The sequence below is a fragment of the Lynx rufus genome, unplaced genomic scaffold, assembly GCF_022079265.1.
Source record: "Lynx rufus isolate CCGP_SWC_20201006 ecotype Redwood Valley unplaced genomic scaffold, mLynRuf1.p SCAF_12, whole genome shotgun sequence".
In the NCBI taxonomy this organism is placed as follows: domain Eukaryota; kingdom Metazoa; phylum Chordata; class Mammalia; order Carnivora; family Felidae; genus Lynx; species Lynx rufus.
In genome coordinates this window covers 58,223,834-58,241,792 of record NW_025814826.1, presented here as the reverse complement: position 1 = coordinate 58,241,792, position 17,959 = coordinate 58,223,834, and the positions used below count along the sequence as shown (strand labels likewise).

Genomic DNA, 17,959 nt, shown 5'->3' with positions numbered 1-17,959 from the left:
TAATGGATCATATAAAGAGGAAGAGCTAGGAGGAGGGGAAGGGGATGGGGGTGATAAGAGAAACCTTCCTAAAAGACGTGATTCTTATTTACCTTATTTGAAATTGAGCCAGCTTAGTGAAAAATATCAAAGAAAGGAATCCCCAGCCAAAGGATTCGTACAAGTGAAGGCTGAACAGTGAGATCTGTCTATCTATATCTGTATCTGTATATAATATATAACATATATCATATGTATGTGATTATTATATTATTTGATACTGATCATTGGTTATCATTATGTATATGATATGATATATGATATGATATATATGTCATAGAATATGATAATATATGTTATATGATATATATACATCTAAAAATAGGAAAAGAATATTATGCAAGTGCCTGTCACCATGAAGAAGGCAGGGGGCGGGGGAAGGAGACAATTACTTTTAGTAAAGAAAAAAAGGAAAAAAATAAACAAGCCTGCACAGCCACACCAACTTATTCAGGAGCCGTACGCTCAATAAACGATGCACTTGGCAGTCTTTTCTGCACCAATCAGTTTTCAGTGCTTCCCTTAGTCGGGAACAGCTAAGGTGACTTCTGCCCTTCCCGCTGCACCTATTTATTTTTTTTAACTTTATTTAATCTTTATTTATTTTTGAGAGAGAGAGAGAGAGACAGAGAGAGAGAGCACATGAGCAGGGGAGGGGCAGAGAGAAGGAGACACAGAATCTGAAGCAGGCTCCAGGCTCTGAGCTGTCAGCGCAGAGCCTGATGCGGGGCTCGAACTCATGGACCCGAGATCATGACCTGCGCTGAAGTCAGATGCTTAACCGACTGAGCCACCCAGGCTCCCCTAACCCATTTATTTTAAATCATTAAACGGACTTCTTGCACTGGAGACCCTCTTGCAAAAGTATACACGGCACCAAATTAGAATTGGGTTTGCTTCCCTGTGCTTCTCAGTAGCCTCAGCCCCAGGCAAAGGAGCTGCTTCTAACAGAAGAGTCTGCGGACGCCTGCTGGCACACTGGGGGCTCTCCTGCCCTCACGGAGGCCGGGGGTGGGGGATGCCCAGAGCCTTCCCCTGGAATTGGGAAGGTGAACTCTGGGAGAGAAGGAGGGACCCCTCCGGCCCGCTGCAGGGCTGCTGGAGACTAAAATAAGATCAGAGATGAGAAAAGTACAGCCTGCTCTGCCCTGTTCCCCAGCACCCAGAGCACCTGCTGCGGTGTGGGGAGCATTTTCTAAATTATTTCCAATCCCGTCTGGCTCTTCAGGGCAACCCACCTCTGCTCATTCTTTCTTCTCTTTTGCTTTTACTGCTGTGGTTGTTTGGTGACCCTTCCCTGAAAACGGTCTGCTGTAAACGTCTAATCCTTGATCGTGTTCCATACAATCCTTTGTCTCCTGTCACGTATGTAGACGCGAATAGGTCGGTATAGGTTATGGTAAGAGGTGCCCTTACCGTGCTCAGGGGACTGAGAGCCCGGGGACTAGGCTTCTCATTCCAGAATGCATTCTCTGAGCCACATCCCCTGCTAGACTTTGGGTGCATCATTTCATCTTTGGGGACCTCAGTTTCCAAAAACTGAACTGTTTGAAATGGACAGAAACTTTGGATTCTCCTGTTGATTTCAGCCCTGTGCGTCTGAGATTCCAGCAGCATCCCTCTGGAGCTACACCCAGCCACTTGGTGCCCAATTCCTTTTATTTCTCTTCTTTTCTCCCGTATATTTAAGACACTTACGTTAGTTAGGGTAATACTGTGTGCTCACTGCTCACACTCCTGGTCAGTGGGTGACTCGGGGACAAAGGCCCTCCCCTGGGCCTTGGCGTTTTCGGTACTCAGCTCTCGGAGGGAGAAGGGTAGATTCTATTGATGAGACTGATCGCGTGGCCCCACACAGACACAGGAGGAGAACACAGTCTGGGGCTCGGCGGCCTTTCCTAGCGACAGGGGAACGTGGATGTGGTAGACAGTTAGCTTCTCTCCCAAAGCTCCCTTCACCTTCCTCTTGCCCAGCCCCACGCCATACGCACTGGCATATTTGCTATGTTAAGTCGGTTAAGCTAAGCGTCCGACTTGTTTGGATCTACTCAGGAGACAAATTTGTCTTTGCCTTTCCCCGTGTTACAGTTCAGTGAACCTTCATCAGGGATCGGAAGACCCTCAATTTTACAGGCTTACTCAGCCTCCCCAGTTTCTGGGTTGGCTGTTATTTCCAGCCGGCCCTATCCACGTGTGCAGCCACGACATGCACCACATAGACCAGAGTTTCACGCACAAGCAAAATGCAATTGAATGCGTCCAGAGAACCTGTTGGCTTTTAGGACCTGTCTGCGTGGCAGTCTATTAAATACTCTCTGATTCCCCAGAATCTCTTCGAGGAGGTGCATACCCTCCACTTATTGAAGACGATGCTGTGATTTAAAAGTTAACTGGAGGGGGTGGGCGGGGGGGAGGCACATAGGTGTGGCTCAGTCGGTTCAGCATCCAACTTCAGCTCAGGTGGTGATCTCACAGCTCCTGAGTTCGAGCCCCGAGTCGGGCTCTCTGCTGTCAGCACAGAGCCTACTTCAGATCCTCTGTCCCCCACTCTCTCTCCGTAGCTCCCCTACTCCCTCTTTCTCAAAAATAAATACATATATATATTTTTTAAGTTACCTAGTGTTGCCTGGGTGGCTCAGTCGATGAAGCATCCTATTCTTGATTTCAGCTCTGGTCATGATCTCACAGTTCGTGGGATCGAGCCCCATGTCGGGCTCCATGCTGACAGCGAGGAGAGCCTGCTTGGGATTCTCTCTCTCCCTCTCCCTCTGCCCCTCCCCTGCTAGTGCTCTCTCTCTCGAAATATATAAATAAACTTAAAAAAATAAACGAAAGTTACTACTTGTAGGTAGATCATTGCTTCAGTGATCTCTTCTTTATTATCAAGAAAATGGAAGCTCAGAGAGGTTAAATAAGCTTCCCAAGGACACACAGTTAGGAAGAAGAGTCTACATAGAGCCCATGTTCCTAGCAATTCTTTTGAACTTTGCTAACGCTTTCTTGAGGTCTCTATTTGCAGAGTGACTATTAGGTAACATCGCTTCCTTTTAGCCCAATAAACAACATATCTAAGCAAATTAGATTTGCAAATTAACATGGCCTCTTCAGTACATTCTAAAATGAATATACTCCGGGGCGCCTGAGTGGCTCAGTGGGTTAAGCAGACGACTTCGGCTCAGGTCATGATCTCACGGTTCATGAATTCGAGCCCCGTGTCGGGCTCTGTGCAGACAGCTCAGAGCCTGGAGCCTGTTTGAGATTCTGTCTCTCACCCTCTCTCTGCCCCTCCCCTGCTCAGGCTCTGTCTCTCTCTGTCACAAAAATAAATAAAAACATTAAAAAAAATAAAAAGGACCTGACCTTGAGCTCACCACTTGGGGATAGCAGAATGAGCAAATGCAGGGAAGATCAGGGCCCTGGTTTCTGCTTCTCGTCTTCTACACAACAAACTGTCACTGCACAACCAGGACTTAAACAGGTGCTCCCCCATCCTGTGTGTGCACACGAATCACTAGGGGCTCCTTTTAAAGCAGAGTCCGATCCAGTGGGTCGGGGGGTGGGACCTGAAGTTCTGAATTTCTAACCAGATTCCCAGGAGATGCCAGTGGTGGCCATGACCACACTCTGAGACAAAAAAAAAAAAAAAAAAAAAAAAAAAAGATTTAATTCTAAAGATTTCTGTTTTGATTCAATTCCGGAAGCATGTCATGAGGCTACTGTGTGCTAGGCAGTTGGGACACAGAAGTGACTTTCTTCCTGTTTTTTTAGTTAGTAGATGGAGCACACTCCGTCCTAAGTGACTGTGTTATCAAGTGTTAGGCACCATGACAGAGGGGACCGCAGGCTGGGAGGGAGGTGGAAAAACAATGACTGGCTGTGCTTAAAGAATTTTCTGTAAAAGCAAGATCTATAGAACAAGATCTACAGGGCGTCTGGGTGGCTCAGTCGGTTAAGCATCCACCTCTTGATTTCTTTTTTCAAAATTTTTTTAACTTTATTCTTTTTTTTTTTTTTTGAGAGACAGAGAGAGACAGAGCACGAGCAGGGAAGGGGCAGAGAGAGAGGGAGACACAGAATCCGAAGCAGGCTCCAGGCTCCCAGCTGTCAGCACAGAGCCCGACGCGGGGCTCAAACTCACGAGCCGCGGAATCATGACCTGAGCCGAAGTCGGACGCTCAACCAACTGAGCCACGCAGGCGCCCCTCTTGATTTCTGCTCAGGTCGTGATCTCATGGTTCATGAGTTCGAGCCCCGTGTCGGGCTCCACCCTGAACAGGGAGCCTGGTTGGAATTCTCTCTCTCTCTCAAAATAAATAAATAAACTTAAAAAAAAAGCAAGATCTAAACATACGAGTGGGTTCTTGAAGGACAGGTAGGAGTTTAATAGGCAGCAGCAGGGAGGGAAGCTATGTCAGGGAGCAGGTACATCATGTCCAGACCCAGTTGCATAAAGCACAGTGTGTTCAGAAAACCATCAGCAATTGGATGGTAATGGATCGCTGAGCACATCTGAAACCGTTTTGCCCTTTGAGCTCTGCAAATCCATTTCTTCTTTCAGTGGGCTGCATGCTCCGTAAGGGTTGTGATGGTTCTTTCTGCTCACCACTATCATTCCACTGCCTGGCACAAGTAGGCATTCCGTTACTTCGCTGTTGAATGAATGACGGGATGGATGAATGAATGAATGATTGAATGGATCATTCTCGACATAGACAGATATTAATAGTTTTGGGCAAATGACTCTGTTGAGTGGGTTGGACTAGATGGTCTATGGTACCTTCTGTTTCCACCTGCCATGGCAGTGACTGTCCTTACTTTGAAGGTGGCATACTACAGTGATAAAGAGCATAGATTCCAGGGGCCCCTTGGTGGCTCAGTCGGTGAAGCGTCCGACTTCGGCTCAGGTCACGATCTTGTGGTTCGTGGGTTCGGGCCCCACACCAGGCTCTATCTCTCTCCCTGTCTCTTTGCCCCTTCCCTCCTCTCTCTCTCCCTTTCTGTCTCAAAATAAATAAATAAACTTCACACACACACACAAAAAAAAGGTATAGATTTCGGAGCCAGGCTGCCTGGTTCAAATCCTGGCTTTCCATGTCTGGGCAGGTTACTCAGGTCTCGGTGTCCTTATCTATCAAATGGAAACGGTCAAAATAAATCCTACCTCATCGATCTTTGTGAGGAACACCTGTGGAACTTGGGACAGTATTTAAAATCCACAGTAGGTACTCTGCAAATCGCTGGTGCTCTCGTGGTATTTATGTCAACAATTAGGAATTCCTTTAGCTACAAGTAACAAATGATCTAATTAATGATCCCGCTTTCTCCTCTGTTACCTCTCTTCCCTCACTGTCTCTCAAAAGCAATCATGCAATCACAGTCCATTTTTGTAAAATAGTAAAAAGAGATAACGCGCTTACGGAGCACTTACTGTATACCCGGCACTGTGCTGAGCAATTGCCACCCACTTACCTCCAGTTCACAAATCAAAGGCTTAGAGAAGCTTGGGACATAATAACCCAAGGTCATGGTATTCATAACTGGTGAGCTGGGCTCTGAACTCTGATCTGTCTAGACTCCAGTCCTGTGCACTTGGCCGATGCTGTGCCACCAGATCGCTATACAGGACAGTGGCTGTGCAGTGATTGTTCCAGAGCAGGCTTTATACATTACAGATCTCAAGGCGTCGTCCCCAGGTTCAAAACCCTTCACTAGCTTTCCGTCACTTTCAGGACAAAGTCCGTGATCTTCAACTTGGCTTACCAGCCCATTGCCAGCCTTCCCCTGCCCGCCATCTCTCACTCGGACGCGGTCTCTCCCCCTCTTCTTTTCCCGACCTCGTTGCTCAGTGCCACCTGCTGACGAGCTGCCCCTGAATTCTTGCTGAGCTGCCGTCCATTTGCCACACTTCAAGCCGACCCCAGCGTGCGCTGATTCCTCTGCTCAGACCGTCCACCCTTCTGCATGCTTGACCCTCCAGCAAGTCCCATGGGCCTGCAAAACTTGGCCGAAACTCTGATGCCTTGGGACACTGCCGATTCCCCTGTGACTGGTCACCCCCCAGAGTGTCCTTCCGTCAGAGTACAGAGGTCCCCTCCCTTACCTGCGGTTTCCGCTTGCCACGGTTAACTAAGCCCGGAAGTAGATGTTCCTCCGCTGACTTAATGTCAGAAGGTCAAGGGTCCTGACATGTACCTGCATCACTGCTCTTGCTTCATCACATGACGTAGGCATTTTATCATCTCTCCTCACAAGAGGAGGGGGTACAGGACACTAAGATGTGCTGAGAGAGAGAGAGCGACCGCATTCACGTAACTTGTTACGGTATATTGCTGTCATTGTTCTGTGCTATTACTATGGTTGTTAATATCTTCCTGTGCCTAAGTTACAAAATGAGCTCTGTCCTAAGTAGGTAAGTATAGGAAAAAACAGTCTACTTAGAGTTCAGTAGTAGCCACCGGCTCAGGCGTCCCCCGGGGTCCCTAGACTCTGAGCATCTTGAGGACACACATGGCATCTTTATTATCACTCAGCCTGACTTCCTAGCACCGTGTGTAGCCAGACACATGGGAAATGTAACAATCGTTGCTAAAATAATTAAGGCAGTGAATAATTAATTCAACCAGTCGTTTTTTTTAGAACTGGGGCCTGACGATTCCAAATGAGTCCATGAATGCACTCAGGGAAGGTGTCCTTGAAATAAAGTGCAAAATTGTGAATACTTGGGCACTTTTAGAAGAGGGAGTTCAGAGCCTGTATCAGATTCTTTTTTTTTTAATTTTTTAAACATTTATTTATTTCTGAGAGACTGAGAGAGACAGCGCACGAGCAGGGGAGGGGCAGAGAGAGAGGGAGACACAGAATCCGAAGCAGGCTCCGGGCTCTGAGCTGTCAGCACAGAGCCCGACGCGGGGCTCGAACTCATGAACCACGAGATCACAACCTGAGCCGAAGTCAGACGTGCAACCGACTGAGCCACCCAGGCGCCCCCAGAGCCTATATCAGATTCTTAAAAGGGTTTGTAATGGAGAAAGATTTAAGAACCACTGAATCCCGGGGGTAACCAATGTAAGTCAGCAAACATTCCACGATGTTTTCTGGCTAATTAACCTATTGCATTAAAACTAAGTTACAGTGATTGCAAGATGCCCCTTATTTTAGGCCACTTAAGAAACGCCCCCAAAAGTTTGACAGGCCGCTAAGATGCTATTCTAGCTTGAAAGATGATAAAATCTGAGAGGTGCCTCTGCCCTTTTGTTACGTTCTTTTTCTTTTTTGTAATGTTTATTTATTTTTGATAGAGAGTTTGAGAGGGGGAGGGCAGAGAAAGAGGGAGACAGAGGATCTGAGGCAGGCTGCGTGCTGGCAGAGGCAAGCCTGGTGCAGGACTCGAACTCACGATCTTGAACGTCAAGATCACGACCTGAGCTGCAATCAGACGCTCGACCAACTGAACCACCCACGTGCCCCAGGTTCTTTTTCTTTTTTTTAATTTTAATGCCAGTATGGTTAACAGACCGTGTTGTGTAAGTTTCAGGTGTGCAACACAGTGATTCAGCAACTCTACACTATTCAGTGCCCATCATGATAAGTGTGCCCTTAATCCCCAACCCCTATCTCACCCATCCCCCACCCACCTCCCCTCCTGTAACCGGCAGTTCGTTTTCTAGGATTAAGAGTCTGTTCTTTGGTTTCTCTGTGTGTGTCTCTCTCTCTCTGTCTCTCTCCCTCTCTCTCTTCCCTTTGCCCATTTTTTGTTTTCTTATACTCCTCGTAGCAGTAAAATCATACGGTATTTGTCTTTCCCTGACTGACTTAACGTCACTTAGCATAATACTCTCTAGTCGATTCATGTTGTTGCAAATGGCAAGATTTCATTATTTTTTTGAATTTTTAATGTTTATTATTTTTGAGAGAGAGACAGAGAGACAGAGACAGAGCATGAACAGGGGAGGGGCAGAGAGCAAGAGGGAGACACAGAACCTGAAACAGGCTCCAGGCTCCCGTGTCGTTTGCGGGGCTCGAACCCACAAACCGTGAGATCATAACCTGAGCCGCGACTGGACGCTTAACCGACTGAGCTACCCAGGCGCCCCGAGATTTCGTTATTTTTAAAGTCTGAATAATATTCCGTTGCCTTTCTGTGCCACATCTTCTGTATCCAACCATCTATTGATGGACACTTGGGCTGCTTCCATAGTTGGGCTATTGTCAAGAACACTGCAATAGCAGAAGGGGCCGTATATTTTTTCAAATTCGCGTTTTCTTATTCTGGAAGGTACACAGCAGTGGAATCCCTGGATCGTATGCTAATTCCCTTTGTAATTTTTTGAGGACCCCGTACTGTTTTCCGCAGCGGCTGCACCGGTTTGCATTCCCACCAGCGGTGCACAAGGCTTCCTCTTTCTCCACGTAGAGGTGCCTCTGCTTTTGCATGAGTCGCTGAGGGAGGACAGGGCCCTACAGTGCAGGTGGACAGTCCCCACTCAGCCCCGTGCTACCGGGCGGACTGTGAGGCCAGTCTCCTTGCCTCTCTGAGCCCCAGTTTGCTTGTCATCCTAATGGAGGGAATAATGTCGTCCCTGCAGGGCGCCTGGATGGATGAACCAAGGCAGTGCTCCCACAGTGCCTTGCTTTCAGAAGGCTTTCAAGGACTACCCCCTTCCCTCCCTTTCCTCGCCCCTTATGCCAAACCACACGCAGAGAGAAGACCTCGTCTCACTTAAATCCTTAGTAAATGTGAGAGTTTTTAGGTAATTAATTCTTCCGCCTGAGGTCTCCCGGCTCTGGCCACCTATTCTCAGAATTTTTGAAAACTGCCTGCCTCTCCTTGCCTGCGATGTTCGGTTTGCTGGAGATGATGGGACCTTTTGTTCTTTTGTCCCGGGTGCCCGTTTCACTCTGTGCTCGTGGCAGCTGCCGTGTTGTTGGTTGGGAAAATAGAGAGGTACTCCAGAAAGCTTCGTTTCGCTTTCCACAACAAATCGATCTGTTCCTAGTAACAAATCCCCTCCTGGGCTGTTCGCCGCAGCCCTGCACAGGAAGAAGGGCTTGCCGTTGTCCCCTTGCCCTTGCTGAACCCCCGGGGTGGACTCCCTCTGCTGAGATGTTTGGGAAATACCGACACATTCCTCCTGACTCCCCGGCGGAGAAAGCTAGAATCTCAGACCACGGTAGATTTATTTGGGTGGGGTTGACATCTTCCAGGACGGATTAAAATATTAATGTGCTTTCTCCCTGCCCCATCCCTTCCCTGTTGTCTAGTATTCTTTTTGCAGATGTGAAAGGATTTACCAACCTCTCCACAACCTTGTCTGCCCAGGAGCTGGTCAGGATGCTCAACGAGCTCTTTGCCAGATTTGATCGACTGGCCCACGTGAGTTGAATTTAATTCCCTCCTGGTCCTCTGTGGGAGTGAGGGGCTGCGTGTGGAATTAGGGAGAGAAAGACTCAGGCTTCATCACGGGGACCTCCTCTTCCGAGTCCTCCTCCCCTGAGCAGACTCCTGACCCTCCCACCTTCTGGGAACCGGGGTTGATTACTTACAGATCTTGAATGGGAGGTGCGTCGGATCGACTTTCTCAGTTGAGAGATAGCTGATGAAGCGACAATGAAGCCAAAGCTCTTTCTATGTGTTTTCTGCTCCCCATCGTGTCCCCGCTGCGCGTGGCCAGGTGCCATCCAGTGCCACCTCAGTTTGGTTCGTGCAAGGATAGCTGCCTGCAGCTTCCCAAGCCAACTCCAGCCATCTGAAATGACTGTTATTGGGAGCCAGGAACCTGCTGGACCCCCATTTTGTTTGACCTGATCTAACAGCTTTCTTTCTAGCCGACAGGACACTACCTTTATTTTCTAGCTGGCTTGAGAGAACAGGCTAAGGGAGATAGACATTTGCTATCAAAACACAGGTTCCTAGTCCCGAAGCCACCCAAGTTGGGGAAGACTGTCATCTGCACCCTCTATTTTAAGAGTGGGCTTTGGATTCACCCCGGAATACCTTAATTTCCTTCTTCATCAAGTGTGTAGATCACTGCCAATGTCACAGGGCTGTTGAGAGAATCAAAGGTAAATGCATCCCGTGGAAGTTCATTTGTAGAGCATCGGCGTGTCTGAAGTTAAGGCTGCCTCCCTCCAACGAGGGCCATTCGTGCTTGCATCGGAGTCAGAGAAGACTTTCTGGAGAAGGTGACTCTCGGACCGAGTCTTAAAAGTGGGAAGACACATACAATAGAATACAGTTCAGCAACAAAAAGGAGTCAACCCCTGAGACACGCAGGAGTATCGGTGAGCCTGCAAAGCAATATGCCAAGTGAAAGAAGCTAGACCCAAAAGCCCAGATGGCAGGACAAAGGCGTTTATACGACATCGTAGAAAAGGCAAAATTATAGGGACAGGAAAGAGACGCGTGGTGGCCGGGAGCTAGAGGTGGACGGAACAGACGAGTTGCACAGAGAGACATGAGGTGCAGTGGCTTTGAGAGTGATGTAGCTGCTCTATGTGCCATCATCACTGTGCCCCATATCAAAACAATACATTTTATCGTATACCGATTCGCGAGGCACGGAAGGCAGGGAAGGTGGATATTACTGTCGAGTCATGTAACAGCTCCCAGGAATTGATCAGAAAAATGTGCTTGCAAATTGACAGAACTTCACAGATAAGACCTGTTGTTTTCCATGTACACATATATTTATATTTCATGCACACACACGCGCACGCACACACACACGCACCATTTATTTGGGGCTCAAATTTTTCAAAGAGGCTGCAAGCCTCACGTTTTGTTTTCAAGAAAAATGGACCCTGGGCACAAATATATTCACCACATTGTGTGTGCACCAGAAGGGTAATAGAGCATTTTACACGGTTTCCTTCCAAAACACAGTTTTGTCAGGAGATCTGCCACCCTGGACACCGCTATGTTTTCTCCAGTTTTGTAGAGACAGCATGGCGTACAAAAGTCAGATCGACCTGAGTGTGAATTCCCATTCTGCCTCTTACTTGCTTCATGACCTTCGCTTCCTTAAGCCACTGGGGAAATGGCACGGCTCAAAACACGGTCGTGGAGACTCACCGGCATAAATGTTACGCGTTTAGCGCGTAGCCTGGCACATAGTATGTGCTCAGGCTCCTTTCCCTACGTAGGCTCCTTTCCCTGAGCCTAAACACTGCCTCCTTTCCCTACGTAAGTGTTTCCAAAATGCTTTTACCTCTGTTTTCATGGAAAAATCACTGATTAAGAGTCGGTGAATTATCACCTACGGCCCGCAACGTTTGGTTTTTGAAGTTTTTATTTAAATTCCAGTTAGTTCACATACAGTGTAAAATTAGTTTCGGGTATACATGACAGCGATTCAACACTTCACCCAGTGCACATCGCAAGTGCCCTCCTGATCCCCGTCACCTGTTTCACCCACCCGCCACCCCTCTCCCCTCTGGTAGTTATCGTTTGTTCCCTTGAGTTGAGTCTATTTCTTGGTTTGTCTTTCTCCTTTTTTCCCTCCATTGCTCATTTGTTTTCTTAAATTCCACATGTGAGTGGAATTATATGGCATTTGTCTTTCTTTGACGGACTTATTTCGCTTAGCATTCTACTCTCCAGCTCCATCCATGTTGCTGCAAATGGCAAGATTTCATTCTCATGGCTGAATAATACTCCTTTGTGTATATATACACTGCATCTTCTTTATTCATTCATCGGTCATCAAGATGAAAACTTCTGCACAACGAAGGAAACAACGAAAAACCTAAAAGGCAACCTACAGAACGGGAGAAAATATTTACAAATGACATCTCTGACAAAGGATTAGTATCCAACATATACAAAGAACTTCACAAACTCAACACCCCCGAGCCGAGTCATCTAATTAAAAAATGAGCAGAAGATTAAATAGACATTTCTCCAAAGAAGACATCCAGAGGGCTAACAGACACATGAGAGATGCTCACCATCACTCATCATCAGGGAAATACAAATCAAAACCACGAGGAGATACTCCTCACGCCTGTCAGAATGGCTAGCACCAACAACACAAGAAGCAGTAGGTGTTGGCGAGGACGTGGAGAAAGGGGAACCCTCCCGCACTGTTAGTAGGAACACAAAGTGATGCAGCCACTGGGGAAGACATTATGGAGCTTCCTCAAAAGATTAAACGTAGAACTGCCCTGTGACCCAGCAATTGTACCACTAGGCATTTATCCAAAAACTACAAAGATACTCATTCAAAGGGAAACATGTGCCCTGGTGTTTATAGCAGCATTATTTACAATAGCCCAACTATGGAAACAGCCCAAATGTCCATCCACTGATGAATACGTAAAGAAGATGCGGTCTGTATATACATAAAGGAATATTACTTTAGCCGTTAAAAACAACGAAATGTTGCCATATCATTACTTTTGGCCAGCTGATTTGTGGCACAGGAAATTTTTCACATATTTCCTATCATACTGAAATTTTCATATTTAAAAACAGATGTAAATCCTCCCTGCCCTCCCGTGCTCAGAGTTATTATGATAAGACTCAAAGGAAGAAAGATCATTGAACGCTCGGATGGCTGTTTCCAGGTGTTTGTTGTCACTGCTACTGTTGCTGACCGATGGCCATTCTTACTTTGTTATGTACCAAGAACAAGATGGGTTATTGTGACATGTTTCCTGTATGGGGAATTGAAACTCACCTATCAGTGGCTTCAGTGATTTATCCAACATCAGACAGCTGGTAAATTTGACCAGAATGCGGATGTTGGATTCTTAGACCAAAGTATTTCCTTGCTCTACCCTTTCCCTCCTCCCTCCACTGCCAACGATCACAACTCCTGACTACCATTGCTCCTGACTACCACCACAGCTGGTTCTGCCTCAAAGAGTGTGGCTAGCTGAAATCACTTCCTGAGCCCCCAGCCTCAGTGTTCTCAGCAAAATCCAAATAAGGGATTTAGGGGTGCTTGGATGGCTTAGTCTGTTAAAGCATCTGACTCTTGATTTCAGTTCAGGTCATGATCCCAGGGGCAGGGAATTGAACCCCGTGTTGGGCTTCATGCTGAACGTGAAGCCTGCTTAAGATTCTCTCTCTCTCTCTCTCTCTCTCTCTCTCTCTCTGTCCTGCTCATGCTCTATCTCCCTCTTTCTCTCTAAAGAGTTTTTAAAAAATTGTTGAAAAAACAAATGAGGGGTTTATTCCATCAGTGGTTCTCAAATGCTCTTTGACAACAAATGTCAGGAAGTTAAACTTGTGGCCATGAGATAAAATACATCCATGTTATATTTATCTGCAATGTAGTGAGTTTTTATAATAATTTTATTTAGTTCAAGAAACTTTCCTGTCTCTTAGGAATGTATTTTTACTTTTTTCGTGTTAAAAATGCCCTTTTTTTAATAAAGCCATGGGGACCGTGGATGGTGCTTGGGTTGTTATTTTGTTTGTTGATGAATTTTTCATAATTCTTTGGCAAAATATAAAATTGAACCCTAGAATAGTCCCCAGGTCCTCTTTTTCTTAGAACTGTCCCATGGATGCCACAAATCTGGAAAATGCCAAGACCCATAGAACAAGTGCTCTCTGGTTCTGTTCCACACATACCACTAGGGGTCTTAGAAGAAACAGCTGAAGGTCGTAAGCTTCCCTTCTTGATCAGACCTCACCAGAAACTGTCTTGCCAAATTAGCCGCATCAGAGCAGCCAAAGACAGGAACCGCAAGCTCCTAAAAATAACACTGGGATGGCCGTGCGTGCCATCAGAGCTATAAGGATCGCAGCTGTGCCCCACTTGGGAAGGTTGGCAAAGCCCTGGCCGTCTGATCCAGACGGAGAAGCACCAAAGCCATTTCTGAGCCTCTTTTCCCTCTCTGATATTTGGGTTTTTTACTGGGAGAGCGATTTCCTTCGTTCGTCACCCAAACACAATGACTGAATCCGTGATCAGGTCAGGAAGCCAACGTGGTGCTGTATAGGTTGATAACCAAGGTATCCACTGGGCTGCTGGTGTCTCGATGGGCCCCTTTCTGTCTATGCCCCTCCTTCTCTGACCTTGGACCCTGGTCTCCAAAGGAGAGCCTCTCACCCAAAAAGCCCATAAATTTTTTCGACTTCAGATCTGGGATGCATTGTCAGAGGACATTCAGCCCCGTCCATGTATCTAGAGAACACAGAAGGGAAAGTCATCTGTCCATGATGTGAGAACACTGGGTCAGAAGTCTACCTCTTCATCACAGACACAGGCCCCCTTTCTGCTGGACCCTGTAGTAAGCCTTGCATCGTATCACCCATCCTCACCGTCACACGGTGAAGTCCCATTCGTTTACCATTTTATAGATGAGGCAACTTGTCAATCTACCAAACAACTGTGTCACCCTCACCACCTGTGAAATAAAAGCATTGTACCTACTTCACAAGGTTGTTGTAAGGGTTATGTCTGTTTAGTCTATGCTGCATCATAGGGGTTGTTATTCATCGTCTTTGTGTCAGGGCCAACGCTTGACCTACCATGATGCCCTATAGACATTTTTTCCAGTGAGCGAGCCTGTGAATTAGTACATGAATAAAAGGATATGTAGGACATAATCAGCCCTTCTTCTTAAGGTGCTAGAGTTGAAAGAACAGGCATCGCTGAGTGATTTATACTTTTAAGTGCTTATTATTGAGCTAAAGATTGTTGAAACGTGTTCGTTCAGAGACTCGTCCTGCACGAAAGCATCGAGATGCAGGATTCACAGAGGAACACTGACCATGCCCATTCTTTGCCAGGCCTGCCCATATGATGAGTGTTCATCAGAAGGCTAGTATGTGACAGAGCCGGGATATAGCCCTGTATCTGTTGGACTCAAAATCCAGTGTTTTTGAATGACTCCATTCCACTGCTGAACCCCTGAAACCCTTATTTAGGGTACCTCCCCAATATTTTAGCAAGATAATAGAAGCTCATTTCAAAGGTAGGTGCTCTGCCCCCAGGGTGAAGACCGCTTGACTCCACTGCCCTCCTTCAGGAGACTTTCAGGAGCACTTGCCTGTCTGCTGACTCAGTCCTCTCCTCTCCACCCTGTTCCTTCCAGGAGCATCACTGCCTTCGCATTAAAATCCTGGGGGACTGTTACTACTGTGTTTCAGGGCTTCCAGAGCCCCGCCAGGACCACGCCCACTGCTGCGTTGAAATGGGCCTCAGCATGATCAAAACCATCAGGTAATCCGGGGTCTCCTCCATAATTCCCAGGCCTTCAGTGGGCACAAAGACGAACCATCCCATCTATCCTTTGTGGTAGATCATGCGTGTGTGGAGTGGTGACGCCCTTTGACTTATGTCATGAAACCTGCATGGCCATTAATTCTCCCACACGAACCAATCAACCTGCCAGTTTCATCATGTTCTATTTCTACCTCACTTTCAATGACTTGTGCAGCAAATTTGCATTACCAGTGTCCTTGTGGGGATACATCAAGGACCGAGATGAGTGTGGTGCTTGACTTCAGGAAGGTTACTCACGATGGTACAGTAAGTTCTGAGATGAATCCAAACCAGGGTGCGTCAAGGGGAACAGAGGAGGAGCAGCTCATTTGGGCCAGGGTGCTGGAAAAGGCCTTCCAGAGTAGAGCCAAGCTGTTTTCTGAAAGGTGAGCGGATTTTAGACCCTGGAGGAGGTTTGGGCACAGCTGGACATACAGGGAATCGGGACATGCTGCAGTGACAGCTGATGAAGCCTCGGGAGGAGAGGGCCAGGACAGATGGACTGCAGACTGAGAACAGGCAGGGCCCACAGGGCCTTCTCAGCCATGATAAGGGTTGCACTTTAGCCTGAGGCCGACAGGAAATCATTGTAGGGCCACCGCCATGGTTGGTTTCATGGGTGCTTTTGGCTTTGGTCAGTGTATCTGGTAAATAGAAGCTTAATCAAGAAGGCAGGAGGGATTGAGGTCAAGGATACTGGAATTAGACTGTGGCTCTGGGACAGATGCTCCGTGTTGCCAGAGCTCCCCTTGAGCTTCTAAATGTGGTTGCAGAGCCTCCAAGCATTACAGCCTTTCCCAACCACAGCAGAGACAGTAAAGAAGGTACGTGGGCTGAAGTCTCTGTGGCTTATGCCTTCATCTTACAAGGGAAGAAGAATCCTGCCATTAACAGGCCAGAATATTCTTTCGTGAACTCACGCCTCGGTTGTGTGGTCTAGCAGCCATGTTTGTGACCATTGGCCTTGTCCATCTGGATTAAAGAACAGCAGGAGAACAACTCCTGAACCCCACACATATTCTCCTCTGAAGGCTCAGCCCAACTGCTGGCTCCCGGGACCAAACCCAGAGTGGGCAGGAGGGATCTATGCAGTTGGAGGCTCCCTTTCTAGAGCCTGACCATGCCCAACACAGTGTGCCTGGGCTCCTTCGACCGGCTGATAGATCCCTGACTTCATTCAGGTTTAGGGAAGAGGTCTCTTGACATCAGGAAATGCTGTGTGGCCCTCTAATTAAGAAGAGGACAGAAGCTCTTTCTCTAAATATGATTTTCCTTCATTGATGTGACACTGGTCATCTCAAGACTTGGCCATAGATCACATTCCCGGTGGGCAGATATGCTGGCTGACCCCTAGGCTCCCACCTCTGGGACCAACCCATGACCAGGGCCAGTCAAGGTGACGTGGTGCTTTGCTATGGGATGTATGATGCAAATCCAACCATCACCACCCCTAAGTCCAAGTAGACAGGTGGAGAGTGACAGGACACGCCCCCTCTTTGACAGCAATTCAGAAGTTGTCTCCTCCACGGCCTGTGGAGAGAGGAGCCCAAAAGTTCCAACCCCAAGTTCCCTTTTGGTCAATGGAAAAGGCTGCAGGTGCTTCTTGGCTATTAATTTGGACACTGGCGAGTCTTGCCCTGAAAACTAGGGTGAATTGTAATATTCTAGCTGGCTTCAAGGAAGGCCCCAGGACACCCCGAAGGCTCTATGTTTTGTGTGCATCCTACAACTTGTCAGGTGTGTGAAGTTTATTCTACCGGCCAATCCGTAGGTCGGTCAACAAAGAATCTGTGGAGCTCTGCCACGTGTCGGGTGCCACCATACTAATCCCTAGAAGTACAGTGATCAACGTGTCGTGGGTGTCTTTCTCCCACCCGTGGGTGTCGTCACCCAGGGTGATACCGTGGATTTGCTGTCTGTGAAATGAGGAGATTGGGCCAGACCAGCTCTGAAGTCTCTGCCAGTTCTGAAAAGCTGTGATTTTTGATCACCCACATCACAAAAAGGCTTCCTTTTTTTAAGTTAAAAATTTAAGTGAATTTAATTAGACTTAATTTAATTTTTCATTTAAGTCCAAGTTCGTTAACAGAACGTAACATATGTTAACGTAGTTCACATCGCTGTGTCGTTGACACAGTGCCATAATGATTGCAGGAGAACTCGGTGAGTCATCACTTACCTACGACACCCAGTGCTCATCCCAGCAAGTGCCACAGACTTTCTTTTTAATTTACTTTTATTTTTTATGGTGAAATCATGGACAAAAAAAATTGCGTGGGTCTAAAGTGCAGAGAGTGCTGCTTTAATGTACGTGTACGTCGTGGAATAATTACGAAGCCAAGTTAGTGAGCATCCATTGCCTCTCTTAGTGGTCTTTTTCTCATGTTTTTGGTGAGCCCACTTGAGATCTACCCTTCTGGCAAATTTCAGGTATACACTACAGCATCATTCACTGTCATCACCATGCTGTACGTTAAGTCCTCAGAGCTTATTCCTTTATAACTACAAGTCTGTCCCTTGACCAATATCACCCCATTTCCCCCACCCGCCCCCAGCCCTGGCAACCACCTTTCTACTCTGTTTCTATAAATGTGGCTTTTTTGTTTTAGATTTCACGTACACAGTATTTGTCTTTCTCCGTCTGGCTTATTTCACATTGCGTAATGCCCTCCAGACTCATCCTTGTTGATACAAATGGTAGG

The 17,959-nt window shown here is 47.1% G+C and overlaps 1 protein-coding gene across 1 annotated transcript in view; it reads left to right on the top strand.

The window, feature by feature from the left end:
- Positions 1-17,959, top strand: part of ADCY8 (adenylate cyclase 8) — a 222,390-nt gene that overhangs the window by 86,432 nt on the left and 117,999 nt on the right. The window contains exons 4-5 of the mRNA XM_047073816.1: positions 9,301-9,412; positions 15,088-15,215. Of these exons, the coding sequence (XP_046929772.1) occupies positions 9,301-9,412; positions 15,088-15,215 (240 nt within the window). The remainder of the gene's footprint in view (positions 1-9,300; positions 9,413-15,087; positions 15,216-17,959) is intronic.